Below are 27,573 nucleotides of genomic sequence, written 5' to 3' on the forward strand. Positions count from 1 at the left end.
GGAGATCCTTCCTGTCCTAATTGCTAAATTTGCTCGTGATCCTTCAGCCCTGCCCAATGGGGCATCCAGTCATTGCAGAGAAGACGGTTTCTTCTTCTCTTCTCCCTTTCATCACGCCTTATTGCGTCTCTGCCATGCTGCTTTCAGTGACTTGCAGTCTCAGTCCTCTTCCTGGGTAGGGGTTCAGGAGGGAGATAGCGCACATGGGACGGGAGTGGATGGACTAGAGATCTCTTTCAATGTCTTCTGTCTCTGACTCTGTCCTGCCTTTTGGCTGAAGCCAGAGAAAGCAGTTAATTCACACTCCCCTACCCCACTCCCCATTCATTAACCTTAGCCAAGGGTGGAATCTGGAGACTGACAGGTTTGGTTTTTGAGTCAAAGTATGAAGTATACTCTCATGCTATTAGGGTAGCGTGCATTTAATGCTTCGCTCCCTTCCTAAGCATAAGTGCCACCTTCCTCTTTCAACCCTGCCTCTTGCCCCCTTCCCTAGGTAATTCAAAATTATGTACTTAATCCTTACACTTTCTCCATAATGTATTGAGTAGATATTGTTTCCAAAATTCTAATCATTTTAATGTGCATGATGCAGACTGATGTACAAATATAGCAATTCCTTTTTAATACATTCTTCTGTCCATCAGATGTACAAAGCATCAAACTCTCTTCTCCAGCGCTGTGAGAATTATTACTGTTTTCCAGAGAAACTGAGGTGAAAGTAGAGTGAAGGATTTGTCTTAGACCACCCTGGTGTTTTTTAAATTGCGCGTTTTCTTCAATTCACTGGATCTATCTGTCGTATTGATTGAGTGCTTTCTGTATGCAGAGCATTGTGGACATATATGGACCTTTACGTAAATGCTGTGGGGCTGAGGAATGGGTGAATAGCAAATGCTAAAAGGGTAAAGCTCCAGTATGAAGGCAAGACAGAAGGGAGAGGAAGTAGGGGCAATGGGGGCTTACCTGGGGAAGGAGATGAGATTTTAAAAAGGCTTTGAAGGGAGGGAGAATGGTGCTCTGTCATACAGGAGTGGGGAGGGAGCTTCAGGCCAGAAGCAGTACGTGGGCAGGGGATCAGTGATGAAATAGAAGAGCTTGAATTACAATGAATAGGTTGGAGTAGAGGAGCAAAACTTGCAGGCTGTGTTGTAGTACGAAATCGGTAGAGTAGGAAGGGACAAGCTGACTGAGTGCTTTATTCGATCCCAGTTCTCATCATCATCATCACCATTAACAGTGGCATTTATTGAGCTCCCACTTTCTGCAGAACACTCTTTTAGACACTTGACATGGGGTAGGAGAAGCAGCATGGTGTCATGGATAGAGCCCATTCCTGGGAGTCAGAAGATCGTGGGTTCTTCTCCCGGCTCTGCCACTTGTCTGAGATGTGTGTAACCATGGATAAGTCACTTTGCTTCTCTGGGCCTCAGTTACCTCATCTGTAAAATGGGGATTAAGAGTGTGAGCCCCATGTGGGACAGGGACTGTGTCCAACCCCATTTGCTGGTAACCAACCCAGCGCTTAGTACAGGAGAAGCAGTGTGGCTCAGTGGAAAGAGCACGGGCTTTGCAGTCAGAGGTCATGGGTTCAAATCCCGGCTCTGCCAATTGTCAGCTGTGTGACTTTGGGCACGTCACTTAACTTCTCTGGGCCTCAGGTACCTCATCTGTAAAATGAGGATTAAGACTGTGAGCCCCCCGTGGGACAACCTGATCACCTTGTAACCTTCCCAGTGCTTAGAACAGTGCTTTGCACATAGTAAGCACTTAATAAATGTCGCTATTATTATTATTATTATTATTATTATTATTATTATTATTATTACAGTGCCTGGCACATAGTAGGCACTTAACAAGTACCACAATTATTCGTATTCTTATTTAAAAAGCCACCTAGAATTATTTAATAATCCAGCGAGCGAGAAAAGCTTACAGAAATTGCAAGCAGTCACTACATAAAAGAATAAGAGCGCAGCTATAAATAATAAAAAAGAAAGTGGCCAAATAAATAGATAATAAACAGATATTCAGAAGACCGCTCTGGTGGCTGATAGGTTGACGTGACCAGGAGGAACGTGACAGCTAATCAGGGATTACCTATTGTAGGGCAAAGAACCACGAAAAGAGTCTGAGAAAGAGCAGTCAGAGGGAATCAGGTTGGGCACAGGCAGGTTGAGAAGAACAAGGAATGTACTGAGTTTCATCCCACTAGAAGACACTAAATCTATGTCAGTCATTGTGGAATAAACAAAAGTTGGTTATAATTGAAAGGCAAGGTCAGAGCAGGAGGGCTTTCATATCAAACGACTCATTCTGTTTCCTCAACAGTGTATTCAAAGCAGATTCTAATCAGTTGTAAAAATTGCAGAAATGGACCGGCACATTTTTGAATGGTGCCATGGATTATTGGTAGTTCATTCTTGAAGGAGAGGAAATTTTTTTTTCTGTGAATCCTACAATTATATTGAAGTATCATAAGACAATTCATCAGTTCATCTCATTTCCTGAAGTGCTGTATTTACATTTTTTCTCCTTTATACTGAACAAATGGATCCTGGGCATTTATTTGGCAGCTTTCTTTAAGGGGCTTCTAAAATGCATTCAATGCTTTAACTCTTTAACCCCCTAGAGGATAAGGGGCACAATATTTTTTATGTGAGTGGTATTGAAAGGAGATAAGTACTGATGGTTAGGAGAAAAGCAAGAGTTCAAGTCTTTTCAGTGTCTAGTCCACTCTGCTTCTCAAAAAAAAAAATAAGGACCCAACAACCAATAATTTCATAAACGATTTTTAAAATGTCACCATTAATTATATTTCTTTCTCTTTGAACTGATCTGGTCATGCACACTGAGTTTAAATTACAGAAGTTGTCAACCTTCAGGTGCTGTATGGTCTTGTCTTGTAATTGAAGTTGAGCGTAGAGCAGAATGGAAACTGTTTTTAATAGAAAGTGGGAAGGAAATATACCCTCCTCTCCCAGCCCCAGGTGGCAGGATCCATGTGGGAAGGGTGTTTACTGTTGGAAAACCAAGTACGCACACACACACACACACACACACACACACACACACACACACACACACACACACACACACACACACACAAAGATTCTGTCTGCACAACCTTTCCTCTTTCCTTCCTCTCTCTTTTTCCCTTCACCCTGCCTAGGACTCTTGTTCTTCAGATAACTATCTCCCCAATCACCTGCAAGCCTGATTACTTCTGTGGAATGGCATTCCCCCTGAAGATTTGGGTATGTCGAAGACATCTCAATAATTCCTTCAGGCCATTTGTGTGCCAACTATACAGTAGTTCAAAAAACAGGTGAAAATAATAATAGTAGTAATGGCGTTCATTAAGCACTTTCTGTGCGCAGATCACTGTACTAAGTGTTGGGAAAGTGTGTTTGGGGTGGAAATTAGACATGGACATAGACCGTCTCTCCAGAGGGGCTCACGGTCTGTGAGAGCACAACAATCAGTGTCTGCTGCTAACCCGAGACATAGAGAGATTCTGCTCCATGGCCACAGACTGAGCCAAAGATAAAAGAGGATGCTTGGTCTGATCAACAGGAAAGTTGCCAAAGAGGCAGCAATACATTGGAGAAACCCTATTAAAAATGGCCTGTTTTTTTCTGAATGGTGACAAGGCTAGAAACGGTATCTTCAGATGTTTTTTGCCTTGGTCAAAACAGACATATTAGAGGACCACATTGATTTGTGGTTTCTACAAGCAGTTGACCCCTCCCAGCATTGTGCCTGGAGAGTTTTCATTATTTCATTATTTCAGTCTTGGCTTCGGGAGGAAGAGTCAAGCAGAGGCCTAACCATGCCATTCCTAGCTTGGGCAGTGGCTAGCGAGTGGAAGGCAGTCTGCTCCAAGTCGAGACTCACCCATGCTGGGCAGCAGCAGCATGAGAGAGATCGAGGGCGGAGACTCGAGTTTACTGTGCGGAAGGCGGCAATGGTAAACCACTTCCGTATTTTTCTCAAGAAAACTCTATGGATCCACTACCAGAACGATTGCAGATAGAGAGCAGGGTGTTCTGGGAGAGATGTGTCTGTGGTGTCGCTATGGGGCGGAAATGACCTGACGGCATGAGACAGGACAAGCAATTGATTTGGTCTTTGTCCGCATTGGTAAGGGCAACAAATGGCAAACTTATTAGTGTGGACAAAGACAATTTTTATGGGCACTCAGTGTAAAGTTAGCCATCTGCCTTACATAATTCTTCAGGCATATCTGAGCATATGGGTAGTAGTGCGTCCTAGTAGAAAGAGCATGGGGCTGGTGTCAGAAGACCTGGATTCTAACCTCAGTTCTGACACTTGTCTGCATTGAGACTCTGCGCAAGTTGCTTCTCTGCACCTCAGTTTCCTCATCTGTCAAATGGGGATTCAATACTTTTTCTCCCTCCTCCTTAGACTGTGAGTCCTTTGTAGGACAGGAACTGTATCCGACCTAATTATCCTGTATTTTCCTCTGGGTTTAGAACAGTGCTTAACACGTAGTAAGCACTTAACCAATACCATGGTCTTCAGCCTCTCGCCATCAATAGATTCGGTGAACAAAACGCCTGGAGTACGAAAGATGAAGCTATATCCATGTCCACATAAATTTAATTTTTCCAACTATTTATTGAAACATTTGATGGATGGCAATCCAGATCCAAGGGATGGCCACGACCCTACCACAGTTCTGCGAACAGCATGGCATCCTAATTGGGCCAGGAGGGCTGGGGAGTGTGGAGAGCACAAACTATTTTTGCCCTAGGCCCCACTTAAAATAGCAATCAGCTCTGTTAGGTGGAAGCAACTTTTGCCACTGTCAGTTACAGTGCCGCTCAGTATAAAGTTATATCGAAAACAGAAGGACGAAACAGACATCGGAGATGAGAGTTTTCACAGGCGATCCTATTAGATTGATGGAGTAGAGCAGTGTTTCATGTAAATTTCAAGCTGGGATTTTTAGCTTCTGGTTCTATTTTGTAGATTTTTTTCTATTTTTTTATAGAGAGGTTTCACCTTTCATTTTATTACATAACTACCTCACTTTCCTGCCCTTGCCATATTATATTTGTTCCTCACTCTCTAGCATAGGTACCAACCATACTGGATTCAGAGTAACTGCTCCTTTGATTGCCTCTCCCTTGTTCCTCCATTTCTGCTGAAGTCCTGATTTTGATTTCCAGTCTTTTCTGAAGACATCTTCTGCGTTCAAAGAACCCCTCACAAGCCACACTTGACCTCTGGAGGTCCCAAATCACACTTTGGGAAACTCTTTGAGTTATACAGGAAATATGTGGTGTTTTACAGTTCTATAAAGATTGTGCCTTTGCACTTTGATGTAGGCGAAGACATTCCATGCACAAAATTACCACTGTTTAGGGTTAAAGGTTTTGAGACTTTAAAAACACACAGAGGCATGTAGCTCCCTATTGGCTGAAGATCTAAGGAGTCCACAAAGCGTACGTTATTTCTGTCTAAGTCAGTAGTAGAAACCTAAACATCTACCGTATAGTCTAAATCCGCTTGGGAAAAACAGCATATGGAAAATGACAGCGTTTTGATCATTTCCACTCAGTGTGGGTCACTAAAAGAAACAACATGATCCTAAAACCCACACACTCAACACTAATTGATGACAATGCTGCCATGTTCCGGGAGACTTATTCCAACCCACTTACAAAAATGAAATGAAATTACAGAAGGCCATGGAACCAATTATAACTGCTCCCAGAGTTCTCAATACTTTTTCCTGATTCGGATTTAACCTTTGCCCTTTTCCTGCTAAAGGAAAAAAGAGAGGTAGTGTGGTATAATGGGAAGATTGTGGGATTGGGAGTCACAGGACCCGTGTTCTAGCCCCGACTCTGTCACTTGGCTGCCGGGTGGATTTGGACAGATTGCTCAACCGTTCTGTGCTTCAGTTTTTCCACCTGCAAAATGGGAATAATAGTACCTGCCACTTCCCATCTCACAGGGATTGTGCAAGGACTGAAATGACCTAGGCGATGTGAAAATGTGGGAATAAAAGGCCATATAGAAAGTAATTTAAAACCCTAGAGTTGAGGAGGCATTGGCCCCCATGGACTGCCTTGTTTTGGGGGACTGGATGGGCAAAAAATAGCTCAATCACCCTGCCCTTTTGAGCTGGAATGGCACCACAGGTGAAGTAATTAGCCCCACCTCTCACCTTCTGTCGGCAAGACAAGAATTTGGGCCTGACCTTGGGGCCAGTTGGGGTTGTGATTGGCTTCTCTGGGTCTCAGAGGCTAGTCATGGACCCGGGTCCTGTCAGGATGATTGTGAGCCCCCCAAAGAGAGGAACCATATCTAATTCCCACCTGGATATCCTCTCCCAGTGTTTAGTACAGTGCTCTGCACACAGTAAGCACTTAATAAATACCATAACTACTACTACTGTTGCATCCCCAGCCTGCTCGGGGCCACCCCCAAACGCCTCCCCACTGCTCTCACCAGTAATCAATTAATTAATTAATTATGGTATTTGTTAAGCACTTACTGTGTGTCAGGCTCTGTAATAATAAATAATTATAATGATGGCATTTATTAAGCGCTTACTATGTGCAAAGAACTGTTCTAAGCGCTGGGGAGGTGACAAGGTGATCAGGTTGTCCCACGTGGGGCTCACAGTCCTAATCCCCATTTTACAGATGAAGTAACTGAGGCACAAAAGAGTTAAGTGACTTGCCCAAAGTCACACAGCTGACAATTGGCAGGGCCGGGAACTGTACTAAGCACTGAGGTGGATACAAGCAAGTCGAGTTGGACACAGTCTCTGTCCCACTTGGGGCCCACAGTCTTAATCCCCATTTTTCAGATGAGGTAACAGGCACAGAGAAGTCAAGTGACTTGCCCAAGGTCATACAGCAGACAAGTGGCGTAACAACAGTGTCAGATTCCGTCCTAATAAGCAGGAGTTGTGGAAGCATGAGCTGATATTGGCTTCTTCCCCAATGCTTTCAAACATGCTCATGTCTCCCCTATCCTAAAAAAAAACCTTCCCTTTACCCCATGACTCCCTCCAGTTATCGCCCCACCTCCCTCCTTCCGTTCTTCTTCATACTCCTTGAGTGAGTTATCTCCATTTCCTTTTCTCCAATTCTTTGTCCCCCTCCAATCTGTCTTTTACCCCCTTCACTCCACCAGCACTCCCCTCTCAAAGGGGAGTCTTGAGGGACTAAAATCAATCAATCGTATTTATTGAGCGCTTACTGTGTGCAGAGCACTGTACTAAGCGCTTGGGAAGTACAAGTTGGCAACCTATAGAGGTGGTCCCTACCCAACAGTGGGCTCACAGTCTAGAAGACTGGAACATCAACCCATGCCCCAACCGTGAAGAGATAGGGAATTGGGCTCCAGGGATGGCATTTGAAGTCAGTTAGCTCAACATTTCCACATTGCATTCTTTGGAAGAAAAGAAATGAAAAAACAGAGCATTCTTATCCATTATCACTTTCAAACTATCATCATCAATGGATGTAGCTTTGGGGAAGCAAACATGTTTGCCAACCCTGTTGTATTGTACACTCCCAAATTCTTAGTACGGTGCTGGGAGTATAGGAAGTGCTCAATAAATAGTCATGGTTTTGTTAAGCACTTACTGTGTGCCAAGCATTGTTCTAAACCCCGATACCCATGATGATGATGATGAATGAATAGAGCTGTATGTCTACAGGGATAGCGAGTGGAGTAACAAACATTAATCACTAGCTATTAAGTTGCTACACTTATAACCATGCAGTTTGATCTTCAGTGTAGTCTAGAGTTTGCTGTGAAATGAAGCCTTTTCCTTTGTATTTTTCCCTCGTCAGAGAAAGTAGCAGCAAGCTTTATCACCCAATGAAATCTAATATGAAGGAGTAACAGAAAGAGGGATTTATTCCGCTGGCAGTGACTTATAGTCATTAATATCTTGTTCTGACTTTTATGCAGTTAATGTCAGTGTTTTGAGATGTCGATAGCATGGTTGTGGGCAGGGAACGTATCTGCTAATTCCATTATACTGTAGTCTCCCAAGGGTTTAGTACAGCGCTCTGCACGTAGTAAATGTGCAATAAACACCATTGATTGATTGATTAATGGGAAACAAATAATAATAATGGTATTTGTTAAGCACTTAACTATGTGCCAGGCACTGTACTAAGCGCTGCGGTGGATATAAGTAAACCGGGACGTGGGGCTCACAGTCTCAATCCCCATTTTACAGTTGAGGTAACTGAGGCCCAGAGAAGTGAAGTGACTTTCCCAAGGTCACACAGCAGACAAGTGGCGGAGCCGGGATTAGAACCCATGACCTTCTGACTCGAGGCCCAGACTGTATCCACTATGCCGTGCTGCTTCTCTGAATAACAGAGCATAGCCATTAGAGTAGATATCATTGGGGATCACCATCACACCGTTCTTCCAAACAGCCCATTGGCTCTGTTGGAGAACCAGTTCTGGGCTATTTGGACTATTGGCCATCTAAAAGTGGCATTGCCCTGAACATATGTTCCTCTGTTTCCACTAGCCAGTCATGGATCTCTGCAGATCTATTCTGCCCGATTTCGAGTGTGTCAATGCTGGATGGAGGAGAAACGGGGTTTTTAGGGAACACGCTGGGCGTGGGGTTTGGATGTTGGCAGCAACTCCTAAAATACTATTCGCCTATAACTAATACTGAATTCTAATACTGCAGACTTCCATTTAGCTTGATTGTGGCTGAGCATAAATAGCACACAGTTCCTCAGGTGGAGGTTGGAAGGTAAATATTTCTTTATTTAGAAAAAAAGCAAACAACAAACGCTGAGGCAATGATTTAAAACTAAAGCTCGTTCAAGGATGATCCCGCAAGTTTCCTTTCAGGATTTTTGAACGGGGTGGGGGATTGGGGGTGGCGGCGGGCGGGGGAGATCAGAAAAGAGACGAAGGTGGGGGAAGTAGCTTATAAGCAGAATTACCTTTTCAAAGGACATGTTTCCTTTCCTCCTCAGTTCCCGGAGTTCAGATTTCACTAAACCCGATTGCCCTGTAGCTCCACCTCTCATGTTTACATTTCTTTCGGCTGAGCCAAATTCTCATGCTTATCCAATCGAGCCAGTTACCTTCCACAGCAGCGGGAGTCATTCCACTGACTGCCCACCGAGCCCCAGGCTCCTGCCAGCCTTTGCCCGCCTCTGCCCGTGCTTAGCATTTCCCTCAAGGGATAATACCAGGAGCTGAGCAGTCGGTTGGAGGACGGTCCCGGGCTTGTCGGAAAAAAGGTAAGAAGGGTGTGCTCTGCTCCTTTCTGCAGCGCTACACTCGAAGTAGGGTCAGATGTGTGTCAGTGTGTGTGAAGTATGTACTGTTCAGGCTGGAGAATGGTGAGAGATTTGCTTAGCAGCACAGAGAGAAAGAAATCAAGAGGAAAGGTGTTTTCGCCTAGTGAGGAGAAATGCAGTTCTGGACTTGTCCAGGTTTGCCTGAGGGCGGGAATATTTATCCGTGAAGTAGAAAATAATCCTGAACTTCTGTGGTGCTTTTTCTATGAATCAGGGATGCCTTTTCAAAGTGCTCTATGTTGTCTGTGGGATCTGTGTCCTCTTGATTGGCTCTCCTGGTTGGTCCTCAGAACCAATGTGTTTAACTGATATCCATCCATTCATTCATTCATATTTATTGAGCGCTTACTGTGTGCAAAGCAGTGTACTAAGTGCTTGGGAGAATATAATGCAACAGTAAACAGACATATTCCATACCCACAACGTGCTCACAGTTCATAAGGGGAGATAAATTTTGGAGTGAATCTTTACAAGTGGGGAAGGAGTGGACATCTGTGGCGGTGCCACAGGTCCAAAGACGGTGGATTCTAATCCTGGCCCCGCCACTTGTCACTATGTGACCTTGGGCGAGCCGCTTAACTCCTCTGTGCCTCAGTTACCTCATCTGTAAAACGGAGAATAAGACTGGGAGCCCTATTTGGGACAACCTGATTACCTTGTATCTACCCCAGCGCTTAGGACAGTGCTTGGCACGTAGTAAGCGCTTACCAAATACCATAATCCCCCTCATTATTATTATTCAGGGCTGAAATGTCTTTTACTCACAAGCTCGCCTTCAGGTCTTTCTATTTCAAGGCAAGGATTGACAGAAAGCTCAGACCCCAACTGGCATATGCGAGCTATTCAGCTTTTCCCCTTTTTGTAAGTTTTTCCTCTGTGCATTGCCTGGCTTTACAAGTATGCACAAACACACACACACACACACACACACACACACACACACACACACACACACACACACACACATTTCTCTAAAGGCTTTCATTTATCGGTGCATTTCTAAAAGTAACATTTAGGTTCAAGTTGGAAACGTGCCCAGGACCGAGCTGGTCGGCTCCAAGAAGAGGCCGCAGCCCCTCTGAAGATGGGAGGTGAAACTGAAGCCGCCGTCTTCGTCTGAGAAAGTCAATCGTAACTCTGTTCTGGGTTTAGTAGGGTGGAACAGGTCACTCCCCCGCACTCCTTTCATTTATTGATATTTTTTGACAGCTAATGTATGTCCAGCATTTTTATGGCGTGTTACTTCCTTGGAAAAAGCGAATACAGGGTTTAACTTTGCATTGAAGTGTGACATTTTGCACAGACAGACTTGGCAGTGAGTTTCACCGGATCCATCCCTACAGCACTGCAACCCTGTCCAACAGAACACCTTACTTTCTTTGCTGTTTGTGTGCCTCTTCCATCTTCAAAATTCAGGAGGAGATTGTTGCCTCTTCCGAGGTTTAGAAAAATGCGAACCTCTGACTAGAGTTGAGGCTAAAGTAGAGAAAAACCTTGCCTTCTCAAGAAGTTATGCCAGGAACGCCTCTTAAGAAAAGGAACAATTCAAGTGGTTAAGTTGCAGAAAGGCAGTATGCCAAAGTCTTGAAACCCAGAGAATGTAGCAGTTAATTTTCATCTGCTGTTAGTAAGGTATAAGAGTAAAAAGTGCATTAGATCCTGGCTCATAATAAATCAAGGTCATGGTGTCATTGCTTGTTTTTGCACATTGTAGAGACTACTGCCTAAGACCTAAATTGATTTATGATTTCATAATACAAATTTCACAATTTTCTAGGTAATGAGGTACAACTCAATTAAAGAGAAGAGAACCCAGAGAAGCAGTGTGGCTCAATGGAAAGAGACTGGGCTTGGGAGTCAGAGGTCTTGGGAGTCAGAGGAGCTGGGTTCAAATTCCGGCTCCACCAATTATCAGCTGTGTGACTTTGGGCAAGTCACTCACTTCTCTCTGCCTCAGTTACCTCATCTGTAAAATGGGGATGAAGACTGTGAGCCCCATGTGGGACAATCTGATCACCTTGTATCCTCCCCATCGCTTAGAACAGCGCTTTGCACATAGTAAGCTCTTAACAAATGCCATCGTTATTATTATTATTATTAATAAAAGAAAAACCAACAGTGTAGTCCAGTTCTCAAGAATTGCAGTGTTAAATAGCTATTCAACTGAAAGTTTAATCAACAGTGATGAAGGTGATTTTATCGTATGGCACTTTATCACTTTGCCTAGGTCCATAGACACTCTCCAGGAGAAGCAGCATGGCTCAGGGGAAAGAGCACGGGCTTTGGAGTCAGAGGTCATGGGATCGAATCCTGGCTCCGCCACTTGTCAGCTGTGGGAACTTGGGCAAGCCACTTAACTTCTCTGTGCCTCAGTTACCTCATCTGTAAAATGGGATTAAGACTGTGAGCCCCACGTGGGACAACCTGATCACTTTGTATCTCCCCTATGTGTGTTACACATAGTAAGCGCTTAACAAATACCATCATCATCATCATCAAGGTCACACAGCAGACATGTGGCAGAGCTGGGATTAGAACCCACGACTTCTGAGTCCCAATCCCGGGCTCTTTCCACTGAGCCACACTGCTTCTCTACAAGGTGAGTAATGGATATATAAGGAAGAATGAAACAATCAAAGCACAAAAATGACATCAAAGATAAAAAATATTGATGTATATAACCAGAAGGGTAGAGGATTGTGGCTGGAAGGGCAGAATTTAGGGCTCTAAAGACTCAGAGTCCCACAGTGACCTCCATGGCCACAATCATGGCAGTAGCCGTGGTCAGGGGGTGATGGGTGTCACAGTTGTGTGTGTGTGTGGTGGGGCAGAAGGAGAGGGATGAGCTGGGATGGATTCTATCTAGAGGAGATAGAAAGGCAGAGAACTTTCTCCAGCCTGAAACTCTTTCCCCATCAAATCCAACAGACCACAACACTCCCCAAGTTTAATGCCCTCCTAAAATCCTCCCTCTTTTCCCTATTACCATCCAACCCCTTGCATCATATCCACCTGGCAGCCATCTCTGGGTCTTATTTATACCTTTTCTCAGCACGTGTGCTTATATGTAATAATGATGGCATTTGTTAAGTGCTTACTATGTGCGAAACACTGTTCTAAGCGCTGGGGGGAAATACAAGGTGATCAGGTTGTCCCACGTGCGGCTCACAGTCTTAATCCCCATTTTACAGATGAGGTAACTGAGGCTCAGAGAAGTTAAGTGACTTGCCCAAGATCACACAGCAGACATGCCGGGATTAGAACCCATGACCTCTGACTCCCAAGCCCGGGCTCTTGCTGCTGAGCCACACTGCTTCTTATCTATGCACCTTTATATATGTGTGTACATACATTTGTGCGTTCACTTATTTATTCTGATTACTGTTTGGAAATGCATTTATATCTGTTGCCTCTTTTCTAGTATTAGCTCCTTGTGGGTAGAAAATGTGTCTCTTGCTCCCATTTTACATTCCCAAGCCCTTGGTATATATTGCATTGCACCAAGTGGATGCTAGGTAGATTCCAAACATCACTATTACATGGCAAGGACTACAGCTTATTCTTTTCTTTGAGTTACATTTTGAATTTTGTTTCTCAGATTTCTCTCAGCCTCAATTTAGTTTCTGTCAAGCTCTGGAAACTCTGTTACCTCTCTTCCAGGTATCCAGAAAACTTATAAATCAAGGATTCTATCTGGAGTGTAAAGAGATTTCGTGGCAGTCCAAAATTGTGGAAGCCCATACTGGCTGTACTAGCTAGTAATATAGCAACCACAATCTCTGTAGTAATAATATTAATAATTATGGTACTTGCCAAGCACATACTATATGCCAACCGCAGTTATAAGCACTGGGTTAATCAGCTTGGACACAGTCCCTGTCCCACATGGGACTCATCCTCTTAATCTCCATTTTACAGAGAAAGTGACTGAGACCCAGAGAAGTAAAGTGACTTGCCCAGGGTCACACACAGCAGACATGTGGTGGAGCCGGGATTAGAACCCAGGTCTTTCTGACACCCAGGCCTGTTCTCTAGCTATTAAGCCACGTTGCCTTCTCCAACCTCAGTAACTTCCCCCAGTATGGAAATCAGGATGGTATTTATCATCAATCGTATTTATTGAGCGCTTACTGTGTGCAGAGCACTGTACTAAGCGCTTGGGAAGTACAAGTTGGCAACACATAGAGACAGTCCCTACCCAACAGTGGGCTCACAGTCTAAATGTATGTAGGCAGCTGTAATAAATTTCAATGTCTGTCACCCCCTCTAGACTACGTGAGCTTTCTGAGGACAGGGATCATGTCTGCCAATGCTGTTTATTATACTGTCCCAAAAGGCTTAGTACAGTGCTCTGTACACCGTAAGTGCTCAATAAATACCATCAATTGATTAAACCGATTTGCTGGAATAAGGAAGGCTCCTCTTCTTTTGCTTGACCTGACTGACTCTCTGCTGTTTCTGGGCATGGCATGACTGCAGGGGCCAATCTGAGATGTGGCATCAGTGCCAGCACTCCCTGCAGAGTGACATCAAGTCCCTGGATACTATATCCACCAAGATCTAGGGACAGAAGTAGCATTTGGGAAAGTGGTTTGGCACTCCAAGCATATTTTGTATTTTCACTTTGGAAGGATGAGCAAAGTTTGAGGAGAGAGAATTAAATGAAAAATATACTAATAAAGCTGGAAACAAAACAAGCAATGAACCCATGTGGATCGGTTTGTATTTATCAAATGCCCTCTAAGTCCCAAGCGCTGAGGTAAATGGAAGATCGTCAGAGTGGACCCGATTCCCATCCCACAGTGGGTATCATAGGCACTATTTTTTCACACTTGGAAATGGGGGTATAGAAAAGTGAAATGACTTGTCCAGGGTCACACGGCAGGAAAGTAGCAGGCCTGGGACTAGAATCTAGGTCTCCTGACCCCAAATCCTGTGCTCTTTTCACTTAAGCACATCGATGCCATATTCTAAAACAATGAGTTGTAGGAAATAATGGCTTTCCAGGCCCATAGTGCTACAAAAATGTGGGCTAAATAAATGTCCCATTTGATTGTAAACTCCCCAAAGGTAGTGAACTATGTTTTACCCTTCTGAAGATTTCATCCCAAGGTAGATAGTTTAGTTCCCTGAGCCCAGCTCAATGAGTATTGTGGTTGGTGGTAATGATACTGTTGAATAGAATAAAAGAACTACATTATTGTACCTATTGTTTGTTAGCTACTGGCCCTGCCCTGAAGCAGATAGAAAATTAGGAAATTAATGCAGGGTGCTGTAGTTGCATAATAACTTGTAGGTAGTGTGGATAGACATTTGAAGTGTTAATGAATTTCAGAGACAATTAGCCTATTAACTGAAATGGATAAAGGAGACAACACAGGAGGTCATTGCATAATTCAAATTACTGAGATTGTGGATCTGGAAAAAAAAACTTAGGGGTGATCCTCTTTGGAGCCAGTAGTGAAGCATTCAAGACTATTTTTGAAGGTTTTCTTGTGTGGAGACAGTACAGCTTCCTTTCATAACCTGCTTTAATCATTCCTAGGTTACAGTCTCTAGAAGACTGATGCACAGTGAAAAATGCTTTGGATATTATGCATAATTTATTGTATTCTACTGATAGACTTGGTAGAGGAGAAGCAGCGTGACTTAGTGGAAAAAGCCCAGGCTTGGGAGTCAGTGGACATGGGTTCTAATCCCGGCTCTGCCACTTGTCTGCTGTGTGACCTTGGGTAAGCCACTTCTCTGTGCCTCAGTCACTTCTTCTGTAAAATGGGGATTAAAACTGAGCGTCATGTGGAACAACCTGATTACCTTGTATCTACCCCAGTGCTTACTTAGAACAGTACCTGGATCATAGTGCTTAATTATTATCATTGATTACAGTGTACTCTCCAGAGCATTTAGTAACAGTGCTGTGCACACAGTAAGCGCTCAATAGATGCCATTGATCATTAGATCGATAATATGTCATAATTCCAATCTAGTCTGTATAAAACAGTATCTTAGTTACGAATTCCTTTTAGGTGCTAGTGGTATTAAAATAGTATCCGTGCACAAGAAGTTCTACGAGACTTTCTTGATCTCAATGAACTCTTAGTATCTTGCTCAGGTTCTTTTAGTAAAAAGTTTCAAGTTGTAGGAAACAGGAAAAGCAGCATTATCTAATGGAATAAAGCTTGGGTCTGAGATTCAGGGGACCTGGATTCTAATCCTGGCTCCTTCACTTAATAATAACTGTGGTATTTGTCCAACTTCTCTATGCTCCAATTTCTTCATCTGTAAAATCAGTCAATCAGTGGTATTTATTGAGCGCTCTCTGTGTGCAGAGCACTGTACTGAGTTCTTAGGAGAGTACAACAGAATTAGCAGACACCTTCCCTGCCCATAACGAGTGTACGATCTAGAGGGGGAGACAGACATTAATATAAATAAGTAATTTATATTATGTAATTTAAAGATATGTACATAGTGCTGTGGGGTTGAGGGTGGGCAAATATTAAGTGACCGCAGGTCACAGATCCAAGTGTATAGACAACTCAGAAGGGAGAGTGAGCCAGGGAAAAGAGGGGTTAGTCGGGGAAGGCTTCTTGGAGGAGCTGTGAACTTGATTATGCTTTAAAGTGGGAGAAAATGATGGTCTGGCTTTAGATGGAGGGAGGAGTTCAAGACTTGGGGGAGGATGTGGGAAGAGATCAGAGCACAGTGAGTAAGCTAAGATAGTGTAGATTAGGTTGTAGTAGGAGAGCTGTGAGGTGAGGTGATTGAGTGCTCTAAAGCCAATGGTGAGGAGTTTCTGTTTGATACGGAGGTGGATAGGCAGCCATTGGAGGTTCTTGAAGAATGGGGAGACATGGCCTGAACGTTTTTGTTGATAATTGATCCGTTAGGCAGAGTGAAGTATGAACTGGAGTTGGGAGGGTCAGGAGGCCGGGAGATCAGTGAGGAGGCAGAATATAGTAAGCCCTTGACAAGCACCACCGTTGTTAGTACAAAAATTTAATTTACTGAGGGCTGGAGTCTCATGTTCCCATCTACTTTTCATAAAGCCTTTCAATAGTGTACCTTGGATTAGGTGGTTTGTGAAAATCAGATCAGAAAGAGACCATTCAGATTTCATTGGCGCCATCATCATCATCACCATCAATCTCGTCCTAGGAAAGAACAAAAGTTGGCAAACCCACTATTGTGATTCAGAGCAAAGATGATGAAGTTGTAGAAATTCTATCTACTGTGTCCCAACCTTGATCTGCCTGCAAGAGGCTGAGTGTGGATTCATTCGGTAGCTCAGAAGTCTGGTTTTGTTAACTTTGTTAAGGTGTTTGTGCAATGTACGTGAAAGTAAGGAATAGTATTTAAACCTGTTAAAGTCATTAACAAAGACCAGCGTATTCATTCATCTACATGACAGTCTTCGGCTGGGATGTATTTCTCTTCCAGAGTTCTTCTCGTTAATGACGTAATTGCCGAAAGCATTCCCAAAGCTCTCTCCAATTAACATCAGCAAATTAAAGGCAACCAGAGGCATACTGTATTTCTGAGTAGTCACAAAGGCTGATGGCCAGTTAGAAGCCAAATTCAGTGTCATTCATGGTTAGTAAGTCACCACAGTTGCTAACAGAATCATCTCTTTTTCCTGTCTTTTTGTGAAACTTCCTGGACATCGCATTATCTCATAGCAGCTTGACGGAGTGGAAAGAGCATGCGCTGGGAGGTCAGGCGGCCTGGGATCTAATCATCCGTTCATTCAGTTGTATTCACTGAGTGTTTACTGTGTGCACAGCACTGTACCGAACACTTGGGAGAGCATGATATAACAATAAACAGACAGATTCCCTGCCCTCAATGACCTCCCAGTCTAGAGGGGGAGACAGGCATTTTTATAAATGAATAAATAAATAATGGATATATACACAATTGCCTTGGGGCTGGGAGGGGGGATGATTGAAAGGAGCAAGTCAGGGTGACACAGAAGGGAGTGGGAGAAGAGGAGAGGAGGACATAGTAAGTCAGGGAAGACTTCTCAGAGGAGATGCACCTCCAATAAGGCTTTGAAGGCGCGGAGAGCAGTCCTGACTCTTGTCATCATCAGGGACATTCATTTAGCACTTTCTATGTGCAGAGCACTTTACTAAGCAGTTTGGAGAGCGCCATACAACCAGGTTGGTAAATACATCCCCTGCCCATAACGAGCCACATGCCTGCTGTATGACCTTGGGAAATGCCCTTAACTTCTCTGTGCCTTAGTTTCCTTATCAGTAAAGTAGAGATTAAATACTTATTCTTTCCTTTTAGACCGTGAACCCCATGTGGGTTAGAGACTGTATCTTACCTAATCATTTTGTATCTAGTGCTGAACAAATACCAAAATTAGCATTATAGTTTAGGCGTTAGAAGCACCGCTGACACATTTGAGCATGAATAGAATTATTTGAATAAATATAAATGCTTTTGGTTTTGATTTTGATCAGGATCATATCAAATCATTATCCCTCCATAATGTTGGGAATGATGCTTTGAAGTGAAATAGTGAAGTGAACCTCAAACTATTATGTTATTTATATATAACCAGCACCTGGTTTAATTCTCTGCATTTACATGAGACACTCAATAAATGCTGTTGATAATGATGCTGGAGATGGTGATTCATTTTTACAGCTTTGTGAGTTAGGAAATTGCCTTCATGATCTCCACATCACTGTGGAGACACTGATTCACAGAGATAAAAGGAACTCACCAGGGTCATGGACGAGACTTCTCTGGAGCCTGAGATCTCCTCCCCAAAATAATAATGATGGCATTTGTTAAGCGCTTACTATGTGCAAAGCACTGTTTTAAGTGCTATGCACTGTTCTAAGCCCAAAATGCCTTTCCTGCTAATGCAGCCTCAGCGCATTTGGTTGATTTTTGTTGAATCACCACCAACTCAAATAGAGATTACTGAGTGATCTGAAAAGTGATGTCAAAATACACTTTCAATCTACCAGGTTCTGGTTCCAACTTCTCCGCTTTCCTGCTGTGTGACTTTGGACAACTCCTTAACTTCTCTGAACCTTGATTTACTCATCTGTGAAATGGGAATAAAGACTTGTTCTCCCTCCTCCTTAGATTGTGAGCCCCAGTGAAGGACAAGGGACGGTGTCCTAACTGATTATCCCATATCAGTGGTTATTCATTCATTCAGTTGTATTTATTGAGCACTTACTGTGTACAGAGCACTGTACTAAGCACTTGGAGAGTACAATTGGGCAACAAGTAGAGACAATCCCTACCCAACAACGGGCTCACAGTCTAGAAGGGATTGTTAAGGGAAGTTGTTATTCCTATCCACTGAGATAGCATCATCCAAATCAAGCAGTGGAATTAATTGAGCACTCACAGTTTGAAGAGCGCTGTACTAACTGCTTAGCATTGACGTGCCTTTGAGAGAGTGGCTCATGATCTGCGAACAGCAACTGCCCGTGCTCCTGGCTTGGCGAAGGCACTGGCCTGTGATCATGAACTGCTCTGTGGCTCGGGGCTGTCTGTAGATCGACAGTAAACCTAAAAAAAAAAAAAGAATCGCACAGAAGTTGTATGCTGGCTTACACCCGGAAAGCCCTATGAACGACCCCAAGTTCTCGTCAGCAACGCAGAATTTGAAAGGAGTCCCCAAATTTTCTTAGCTGGACAGCATCAGTGGCCGGATAGATGAGGGCATAGAAAACCGAATAAAAATAGAGCACCTCCAGAAGCCTGCAAGATAGCGTGTGGTGGCCTGCAAGTCTGTTGTGGTGTCCAGGCTGGAATGCGACCTATTTCAGAAGACACATTCTGCTACTGGAACAGGTTCATCGGCATCATCTAAGTATGCGTCATTCAGAACCTCAAGGGCCAGGACACGGTTACGAACATCAACGTCCTGAAGCGCTGTCAACTCATTCATATAGAAGCAGCGGTCAATGGCTGGGACACGTGAGGAGAGGCGATCACGGCAGGGTACCCGCAGAGAAGCAGCATGTTCTAGTGGCTAGAGCATGGGTTTGGGAGTCAGAAAGTCATGGGTTCTAATCCCGGCTCCGCCACCTGTCTGCTGTGTGGCCTTGGGAAAGCTGCTTTGCCTCTCTGTGCCTCAGTTCCCTCATTTGTAAAATGGGGATTAAGATTGTGAGCCCCACATGGGACAGGGACTCTGTCCAAACTGATTACCTTGTATCTACCCCGGTGCTTAGAACAGTGGCTGGCATCTAGTTACCACTTAACAAATACCATAATTATTGTTGTTATTCCTTAGGTTCTCAGAATCTCTAATTGGAATCTTCATCATTTGCCCATTCATTCATTCATTCAGTCATATTTATTGAGCACTTACTGTGTGCAGAGCACTGTACTAAGTGCTTGGGAAATACAAGTTGGCAACATACAGAGACGGTCCTTACCCAACAGTGGGCTCACAGTCTAGAAGGGGGAGAAAGAGAACAAAACAAAACGTTAATTTTTGATCCGGGGGCCCAGTGATTAAACCACTTGGGACTTGCCATGATATGATAGCCACTCAGAATCGGAGGGCCTGGCTTCTATTCCCAGTTCCATCCCTTGCCTGCTACCTGTTTTGGGGCAAATCACTTCTCTGTCCCCCCGCTTTCCTACTTAGAGACTGTGAACCCTGTGAGGCTTAGAAACTCTGTCTGGCCTGATTATCCTGTATCTACCCCACTGCTCATTTCAGTGCTTGGCACAAGCGCTTAGTACAGTGCTTTGCACAAAGTAAGCGCTCGATAAATATGATTGAATGAATGAACGGGCATTGTAGGCGCTTAACAAAATACGACCATGATTATGATGATAACCCTTCGTTTTACCAGATTGGTGCATTTTTTGTGGAGCGCCTTCAGGGTCATTGTTCACAGTAGAAAAAGATGGGTTGTTGGGAGTCAGTCTGTAAAACCTACTAGTAAAAGAAGCCTCTGTCATCGTAAAAAAAGTTGCCTTTTAATTATTGACTCGAGCCTATTAAGTCCGTCACACAGCAGAGCCTATGTGCTGGATTGTGGTTGGAGGAAAGCTGGCTGCAATCCTGGCATTGACCATTCATTTTCCACACCCAGCAGTATGCTTGTCTTATCTTGTGCTCGTGCTGTCGAGTCGTCCCTGATCCATAGCAGTTCCATGGACACATCTCTCCCAGAAAGTCCCACTGTCCATCTGCAATTGATCCAATTAAAAAATACAGAAGTGGTTTACCGTCGCCTTCTTCCGCACGGTAAACTTGAGCCTCCGCTCTCGACTCTCTCCCATGCCACTGCTGCCCAGCAAGGGTGAGTTTTGACTTGTAGCAGGTTGCCTTCCACTGGCAGCCACTGCCGAGCTAAAAGTGGACTGGGTATGCCTCTGCTTGACTCTACCTCCCATAGCCGAGACTGGTAGAGTACTGGGAACTCTCCAGGTGCAATCCTGCGAGGGAGGCCAATATTCTGGGCACTGTAAATTGTTGTTCTGGCATCAGTCTCGGAATCAGGTGTTTTAAAGAGTTGCATATGTAGGAAAAATGAGCAAATATTTCATGAAACTTCCAATAATTGAGTTGCAGGAGCCACCACAGGAACGATTGCCCTCCTGTTTTGTACGTTTCTGACAAGCATGTTCCAAATTGTTATATCAAATTTATTTAGCAAATCCCCGCCGCCCTCGCCACAGCTGTCCCCCAAAACAAACATCCTGGAGATTTCTTCTTTCAACATAGGCAGAAAACCCTAAACTTAGATGACACCATCTAAATGACATTATGGAACTGGCTTTGCACTTGTGGATCTCTTAAGGGATTTTATATCTTCTCACACAAAGCACTTCATCCTCCCTGCCATTCCAAGACATGAACGCCAGCTGGCCCATTGTTCTGTTCCTAATTCTAACGTGTGTGTGTGTGTGTGTGTGTGTGTGTGTTGTGGTTGCCAGGGGAAGGGAGAAGAGATGAAGACAGGAATTTAACTCTAGATGTTATGGGCAGGGAACATATCTGCCAATTCTACTCTCCCAAGCACTTAGTACAGTGCTCTGCACATAGTAAGCCTCAGTAAATACCATTGATTGATGGATTTAACGCTCCTAAAACAATTGGCTCCTCCAGAGATCCTCTTCTTCCTCTAATCCTCAGTATCGGCGAAGACCGAAAGGAGCTCCAAGCAAACTCATCTCCAAATCCCTCCTGCCTCTTGTAGGGTCTTGTAAAAAAAAAAACACCCTCCTTTCATGTTCCCAGTCCAAGGTATTTTTTTGAGCACTTATGGTTTGCAGAGCGCTGTAAAAAATATTAATAATAATGATGGTATTTTTAAGCACTTACTATATGCTAAGCACTATAGAGAAGCAGCATGGCTCAGTGGAAAGAGCATGGGCTTTGGAGTCAGAGGTCATGGGTTCAAATCCCAGCTCCGCCAATTGTCAGCTGTGTGACTTTGGGCAAGTCACTTAACTTCTCTGTGCCTCAGTTACCTCATCTGTAAAATGGGAATTAAGACTGTGAGCCCCCCATGGGACAACCTGATCACCTTGTAACCTCCACAGCGCTTAGTACAGTGCTTTGCACATAGTAAGTGCTTAATAAATATTATTATAAAAAAAAGGCACTGTTCTAAGTGCTTGGGAAAATACAAGGTAATCAGTTTGTCCCACGTGGGGCTCACAGTCTTCATCCCCGTTTTACAGATGAGGTAACTGAGGCACCGAGAAGATAAGTGACTTGCCCGAAGTCACACAGCTGATAGGTGGTGGAGTTGGGAGTAGAACCCACAACTTCTGACTGCCGAACCCCGTGCTCTTTCCAGTAAGCCACCCTGCAAATGCCTGGGAGAATACAAAAGAGTTGGCTAAACAGGTTTCTTACCCTCAAGGAGTTCACATTCATCAGTATTCATTGTCACTCAACTCTGTGTCTTACTACATTGGGTACTCGGGAGACATATTCCCTAACCCTGGAGATCTTTAATTGTTTTCTAACTGCCCTAAGTGAACATTGTGGCTTGTGAAAATTGTCAAGTTCCAGCATTGGTAATTCTGTGGAGATTTTCATTTACTGCTGATTTGTAGTATTTGCAGGGTTATTTCACGCGCTCTCTAGTGAATGCTGACGGTTCACAGTGACTGCTAACAAGAACCTCCCACCAGTGGCCAAAGATTTCTGACTAGCTGTTAGTGTCTACCGACGAATAATTGGAACTGTAGGAAATGTGTCGACTGAGCCTCCGTTTCCTGTTCTTATCGGTGCATGTTGACAATCCCCAGTGAATGGCTGTTCAGTCTGTGGTTTCCTCGTTTCTTCATGACATAGTATACATTTAGTTCTGCCAGAATGTGTGTTTGTGCTCTGAAGATTGACTAGTACGCGCTGTTCTGATAATATAAGCCCGCCTGGATAACAGCATGACACCCCATCTGAAGGGGTGGTTGAATGTGTGAACGTGTGTGCAGTGTGTATACCTGCAGTGTTACGCGTGGAATGATTACTCTAATGCAAGTTTTTCTTAACGGGGGGCTCTGCCAGTGAGCGAGGTGTCTATATCAAAGTACCTATATCTGTTTTTCTCCTGAAGCCCCTTTCTCCTAGGCTCGGTTGCCCAATTACCAAAGAACTTTATTTGTTTCAGTGAAATAGCCTGGGAAAGGTTTTTGCAGGTGATACCTGCATCTCCCCAATCCCCCTCGTAGTGATTATGGATGAGATTTGGACACTTGGTTTATTGACTTTGGCCAGATGCTCGGTATCTTTTTTCTAGCATGTACTTTCTGACATCATGATTTGGGGGTAATTACTAGAATAAAAATGGAAAGGAAGATTTTCTGCTCCACATTCATTTCAATGTACTCATCTCCCTCTACACCTCCGACGAGTACGCGTTCTGACATGCTCATGGGGAGCTCCTATTCTGATGGCATGCGTGACATTTCTTCAGGTTTCCAAAAAACAAAAAAATGTAGAAGCCTATGATAAATATTTTCAGCTTGAACTGATAGACTGAAAGCTACCAAACACATGCTGGAAGCATATTTCTCCCTAACATAAAAAGCCCTTTCCATCTTTGGTGGAATGCATAGTAGTCATGTCTCTCTAATTCCAGGCGCCCAAATAGCGTGGGTTTTCAAACAAACGTAAACAATCACCTTGTTATTGTATGGCTATAATTTCACTATACAAAGAACTGAAAGGGAATGTGTGGAGAATTTATTTTGCTATAGGCTCTCTTACATGATTTTTATTTTCCTTTCTCAGCCCAGGCCGTGTTTTTTTTTTTTTTTGAAGCCTTTGTTTCGAAATGAAATATGTACCTTAAGGCAGTAAAAGGATGCCAGTTTGTGTAAGGCATCAGAGGTACTCTATTGCTTTTATAAGCCGATGAAGTAATTCCATCATTTAGGGTAATTATTATATGGAACACAGCTCTTTCCCCTGACTGAAAGGACACGTTTTTGGCAAATCTGTTGCCATTGTGGCCACTATTTCTTCTCTCCCCTGAGAGAGCTGCCCAAGAGATTTCAAGAGAAGACACAGGGATGGTGGGACTTACTGTTATTGTTATTATTATTATCATTATTAAGATGATGTTATTTGTAAAGTTCTTACTATGTGTCAAACACTGTTCTAAGAGTTGGGGTTCATAGAACATGGGATACAATTCCTGTCCCACCTAGGGGCTCACAGGGCAAGTAGGAGGGAGAAAAAATATTTAATCCCCATTTTACAGTTGAGAAAACTGAGACACAGAGAAGTTAAGTAACTTGCCCATGGTAACAGGGCGCCCAATTGGCAGAGTCGGGATTAGACCCCAGGTACTCTGATTCCCAAGCCCGTGCTCTTTCCACTAGGCCATCCTGCTTTTCCTTCCACTGCTATTTTCATTCATTCATTCATTCAATCATATTTATTGAGTGCTTTCTATGTGCAGAGCACTGTACTAAGCGCTTGGGAAGTACAAATCGGCAACACATAGAGACGGTCCCCGCCCAACAACGGGCTCACAGTCTAGAAGCGGGGAGACAGATAAAAACAAAACAAAACAAGATGACTACTCCAGAGAGAGAATAATCATTAAAAATATGGCATTTATGAATGGCTTACCATGTGCCAAGCACTGTGCTGTGTGCTGGGGTAGACACAGTGTAATCAGACCAGACATAGTCCCTGTCCCACCTGGAGTTCACAGTCCAAGAGGGAGATAGAGAAGGTATTGGATGCCCATTTTACACACGAGGAAAAGGAGGCTCAGAGAGGTTATGTGACTCACCCAAGGTCACACAGCAGGCTGATGGTAGAGCCAGGACCAGAACCCAGCCCCGAGTGCCTTTCACGAGGCATACTGCCCTTTCACAAAGGAAGCAACCGAGAGCATTCTCAAGAGCTATGGATGGGAGAGGTTTAGATGGTTTAGAGGTTAAGCCTTGATGGAGTGAGCAAGAGAACGAGCATTATGATTATAATCTAGGGTTCAACGGGGGCGGCGTGGCATCACGCGAATCACCCCTGCCCCGCAAGACACGCTGCGCGGAGCCTTTACCTAAAAGCTCTCTTCTTTGGCCTCTTCCCTCCCAGTGCTCCATACCCCCGGCCCGATCGACGGCAGCCTGTACGCTAAAGTGAGAAAGAACTGCTCCTCGGATCCCAACATCCCCGGCGGGGCCCCGGCCGTCCCCGCGCCCCACAGCCCCGACCCCAGTGACCACACGCTGTCCGTCAGCAGCGACTCTGGCCACTCCACCGCCTCGGTGCGGACGGACAAGACTGAAGAACGCCCGGCCCCGGGAGCCAAGAGGGGACTGAGCCCGCAGGAGAAGGCCGAGTTAGACCAGCTGCTCAGTGGCTTTGGGCTGGATAACTCGGGGAGCCCCCTGAAGGACATGACCGATGCCCGGAGTAAGTACAGCGGGACGCGTCACGTAGTGCCGGCCCAGGTTCACGTCAACGGAGACGCCAAACTCAAGGACCGCGAGACCGACATCCTGGACGACGAGATGCCCAACCACGATCTGCACAGCGTGGACAGCATCGGGACCCTGTCCTCTTCGGAAGGCCAGCAGTCCAACCACCTCGGCAACTTTAGCTGCCACAAGAGCAGCCAGAACTCCCTGCTGTCGGATGGATTTGGGAGCCACACTGGGGAAGACCACCCGAGCACCCTGGCCCCCGACCTGGGCATAAGTGTGGATCCGATCTTCGAGAGGCCGTTTGGAAAGGGGGAGCCCAAGCAGGCCCAGCCCCTCCAGCGGAACCCCTCCGACTCCTCCCAGGCGCAGACGTTCGGCCAGAGTAGCTACTCGACCCAAACGTGGGTTCGCCAACAGCAGATGGTCACAGCGCATCAGTACGGCTTTGCTCCAGAGAGCGAGGGGAGGTTTGGCCTCCCCGGCGCAGCAGAATCCCCAAGCGGGGGGCCGGCTCCGGCCAGCGTCCCCATCACGCCGGCCCGGGGGTCCAGCAGCCGAGATGCCGTTCAGAGGGGCTTAGGCGGCCTTCCACCCCCCAGCGAAGCACCCCAGCAGCTCCACCCTGAAGGCTTCAAATCCAGATTAGGAGAGAAGGACACGAATGGGGTGGATTCGGAGTTGAATACGGGAATTTTGGCAGGGTCTCCAACCTTGGATATCGACCAGTCCATCGAGCAGCTCAACAGATTGATCCTGGAACTCGATCCAACTTTCGAGCCCATCCCGACGCATATCAGTGCCTCTGCGAAACAGTCCAACGGCTCCTCATCCCCCAGCATATCGGCGAGAGGAGGACTCCGGGGAAGCAGTCGGCTTCACGACAAGGGAGAAGTCAGTAGCCGGAATCCCAGCAGGCATGGTGAGTCGTTTCCGTCTTGTGATCGTGGAATGCTTTTTTCCAGATTTTTTTCCGTGGGTTGTTCTTCGGCAGGAAGTCAGGCCTTTACTACCTTTTGCAGACGATTGTCATCGTCACTGGAGAGAATGGATGTCTGGAATCCCTGTCCTTAGGCATTTATGACACATCAGCACGAAGACATTGCTTTTGGTGAATTCCAGTCACGCAAGATGATTCGAGGCCTGAAATCCCTGCCCGGTGATGTGGCTCGGTAAACAGTCATTTAGAGGAAAACAGGATTCTCGCTCTTCTTAGTGATTACTGCAGTGTTCTGCACGGTGAAGTGCTCAATACAGATTACTGACTGATTCTAATTTACAAGCGAATCTGAAATACTATATTAAAATTGAAATTGCTCTTGAGTTCAGCATCCTTGCTGCTTAAATTGGTTGCCTTTAAATGTGTATTTTTCTCCTAACGACCCATTTTGGGCCAACTCAACTGTAAAATATTGAGGCTGTGAGCCCCACGTGGGACAGGGATAGGGTCCAATCCAGTTTGCTTGTATCCACCCTAATGCTTAGTACAGTTGCCTGGCACTTAGTAAGGGCTTAACAAATACCATAATTATTATCTTCACCTGGGCTATTTGGAGAACCATCTTTTTCAGCCCTTTTGTCACCTCACGTGTAGAATCTCTTTCAAAGAGACAAGACTCAAACCTGAAAAGATTTGTATGTTTTGTTCCCTACGATAGTAAATCCAGGGTTCTGCATACACTGTAGTCGATGACTCTTATGCAAGAGGAATATTTCTAACCCGAGCCCCCTGAGGGACAGGGACATTGCCCAATTCCCACCTGTATATTCTTTTTCAGTGCTTAGCAAAGCACTTTGCACACAATAAGCACTTAGGAAATACTATTACTTCTAGTAGTAGTCTTCTGATTCCATTGTAATTAAGTTTATACTTCTGCATCTGTATGCTGTCTTTTGTTTGCAACTTGAATAAATTTGCCTCATGTGATTAGTAAGTAAAAGCTTCAGGCAGAGCAATGCTTTGGCCTCCAAAGAGTGGTAGGAAGGTAGAAAAATATTAATATTGATATTACTAATAATAAGAATGGTACTTGTTAAGCGCTTACAATGTGCCAAGCACTGTTCTGAGCACTGGGGAAGATACAAGTTAATCCACATGGGGCTCACACTCTCAATCCCCATTTTACAGAGGAAGTAACTGATGCCCCGAGAAGTTAAGTGACTTGCCCAAGATCACACAGCAGACAAGTGTGGATGCAGGACTAGAACCCAGGATCTTATGAATCCCAGACCCGTGCTCTATCCAATAAGCCGCGATGCTTCTACTAAGCCTCGCTGCTTCTGAGAGGTTGTTTGACATCTTCACGAAAAGGAAAGGAGGCCCAATGAGTGATCTTTCAATTCTTCCCCA

At 44.7% G+C, this 27,573-nt stretch overlaps 1 protein-coding gene across 2 annotated transcripts in view; it reads left to right on the forward strand.

Moving 5' to 3' along the window:
• TNS3 (tensin 3) overlaps positions 1-27,573 on the forward strand; it is a 201,155-nt gene that overhangs the window by 66,204 nt on the left and 107,378 nt on the right. For both annotated transcript variants that reach the window (XM_038760159.1, XM_038760158.1), the window contains one exon: positions 24,895-26,145. In XM_038760159.1, coding sequence (XP_038616087.1) covers positions 24,895-26,145 — 1,251 coding nt within the window. The remainder of the gene's footprint in view (positions 1-24,894; positions 26,146-27,573) is intronic.

Source organism: Tachyglossus aculeatus, chromosome 18, assembly GCF_015852505.1.
Source record: "Tachyglossus aculeatus isolate mTacAcu1 chromosome 18, mTacAcu1.pri, whole genome shotgun sequence".
Classification (NCBI taxonomy): domain Eukaryota; kingdom Metazoa; phylum Chordata; class Mammalia; order Monotremata; family Tachyglossidae; genus Tachyglossus; species Tachyglossus aculeatus.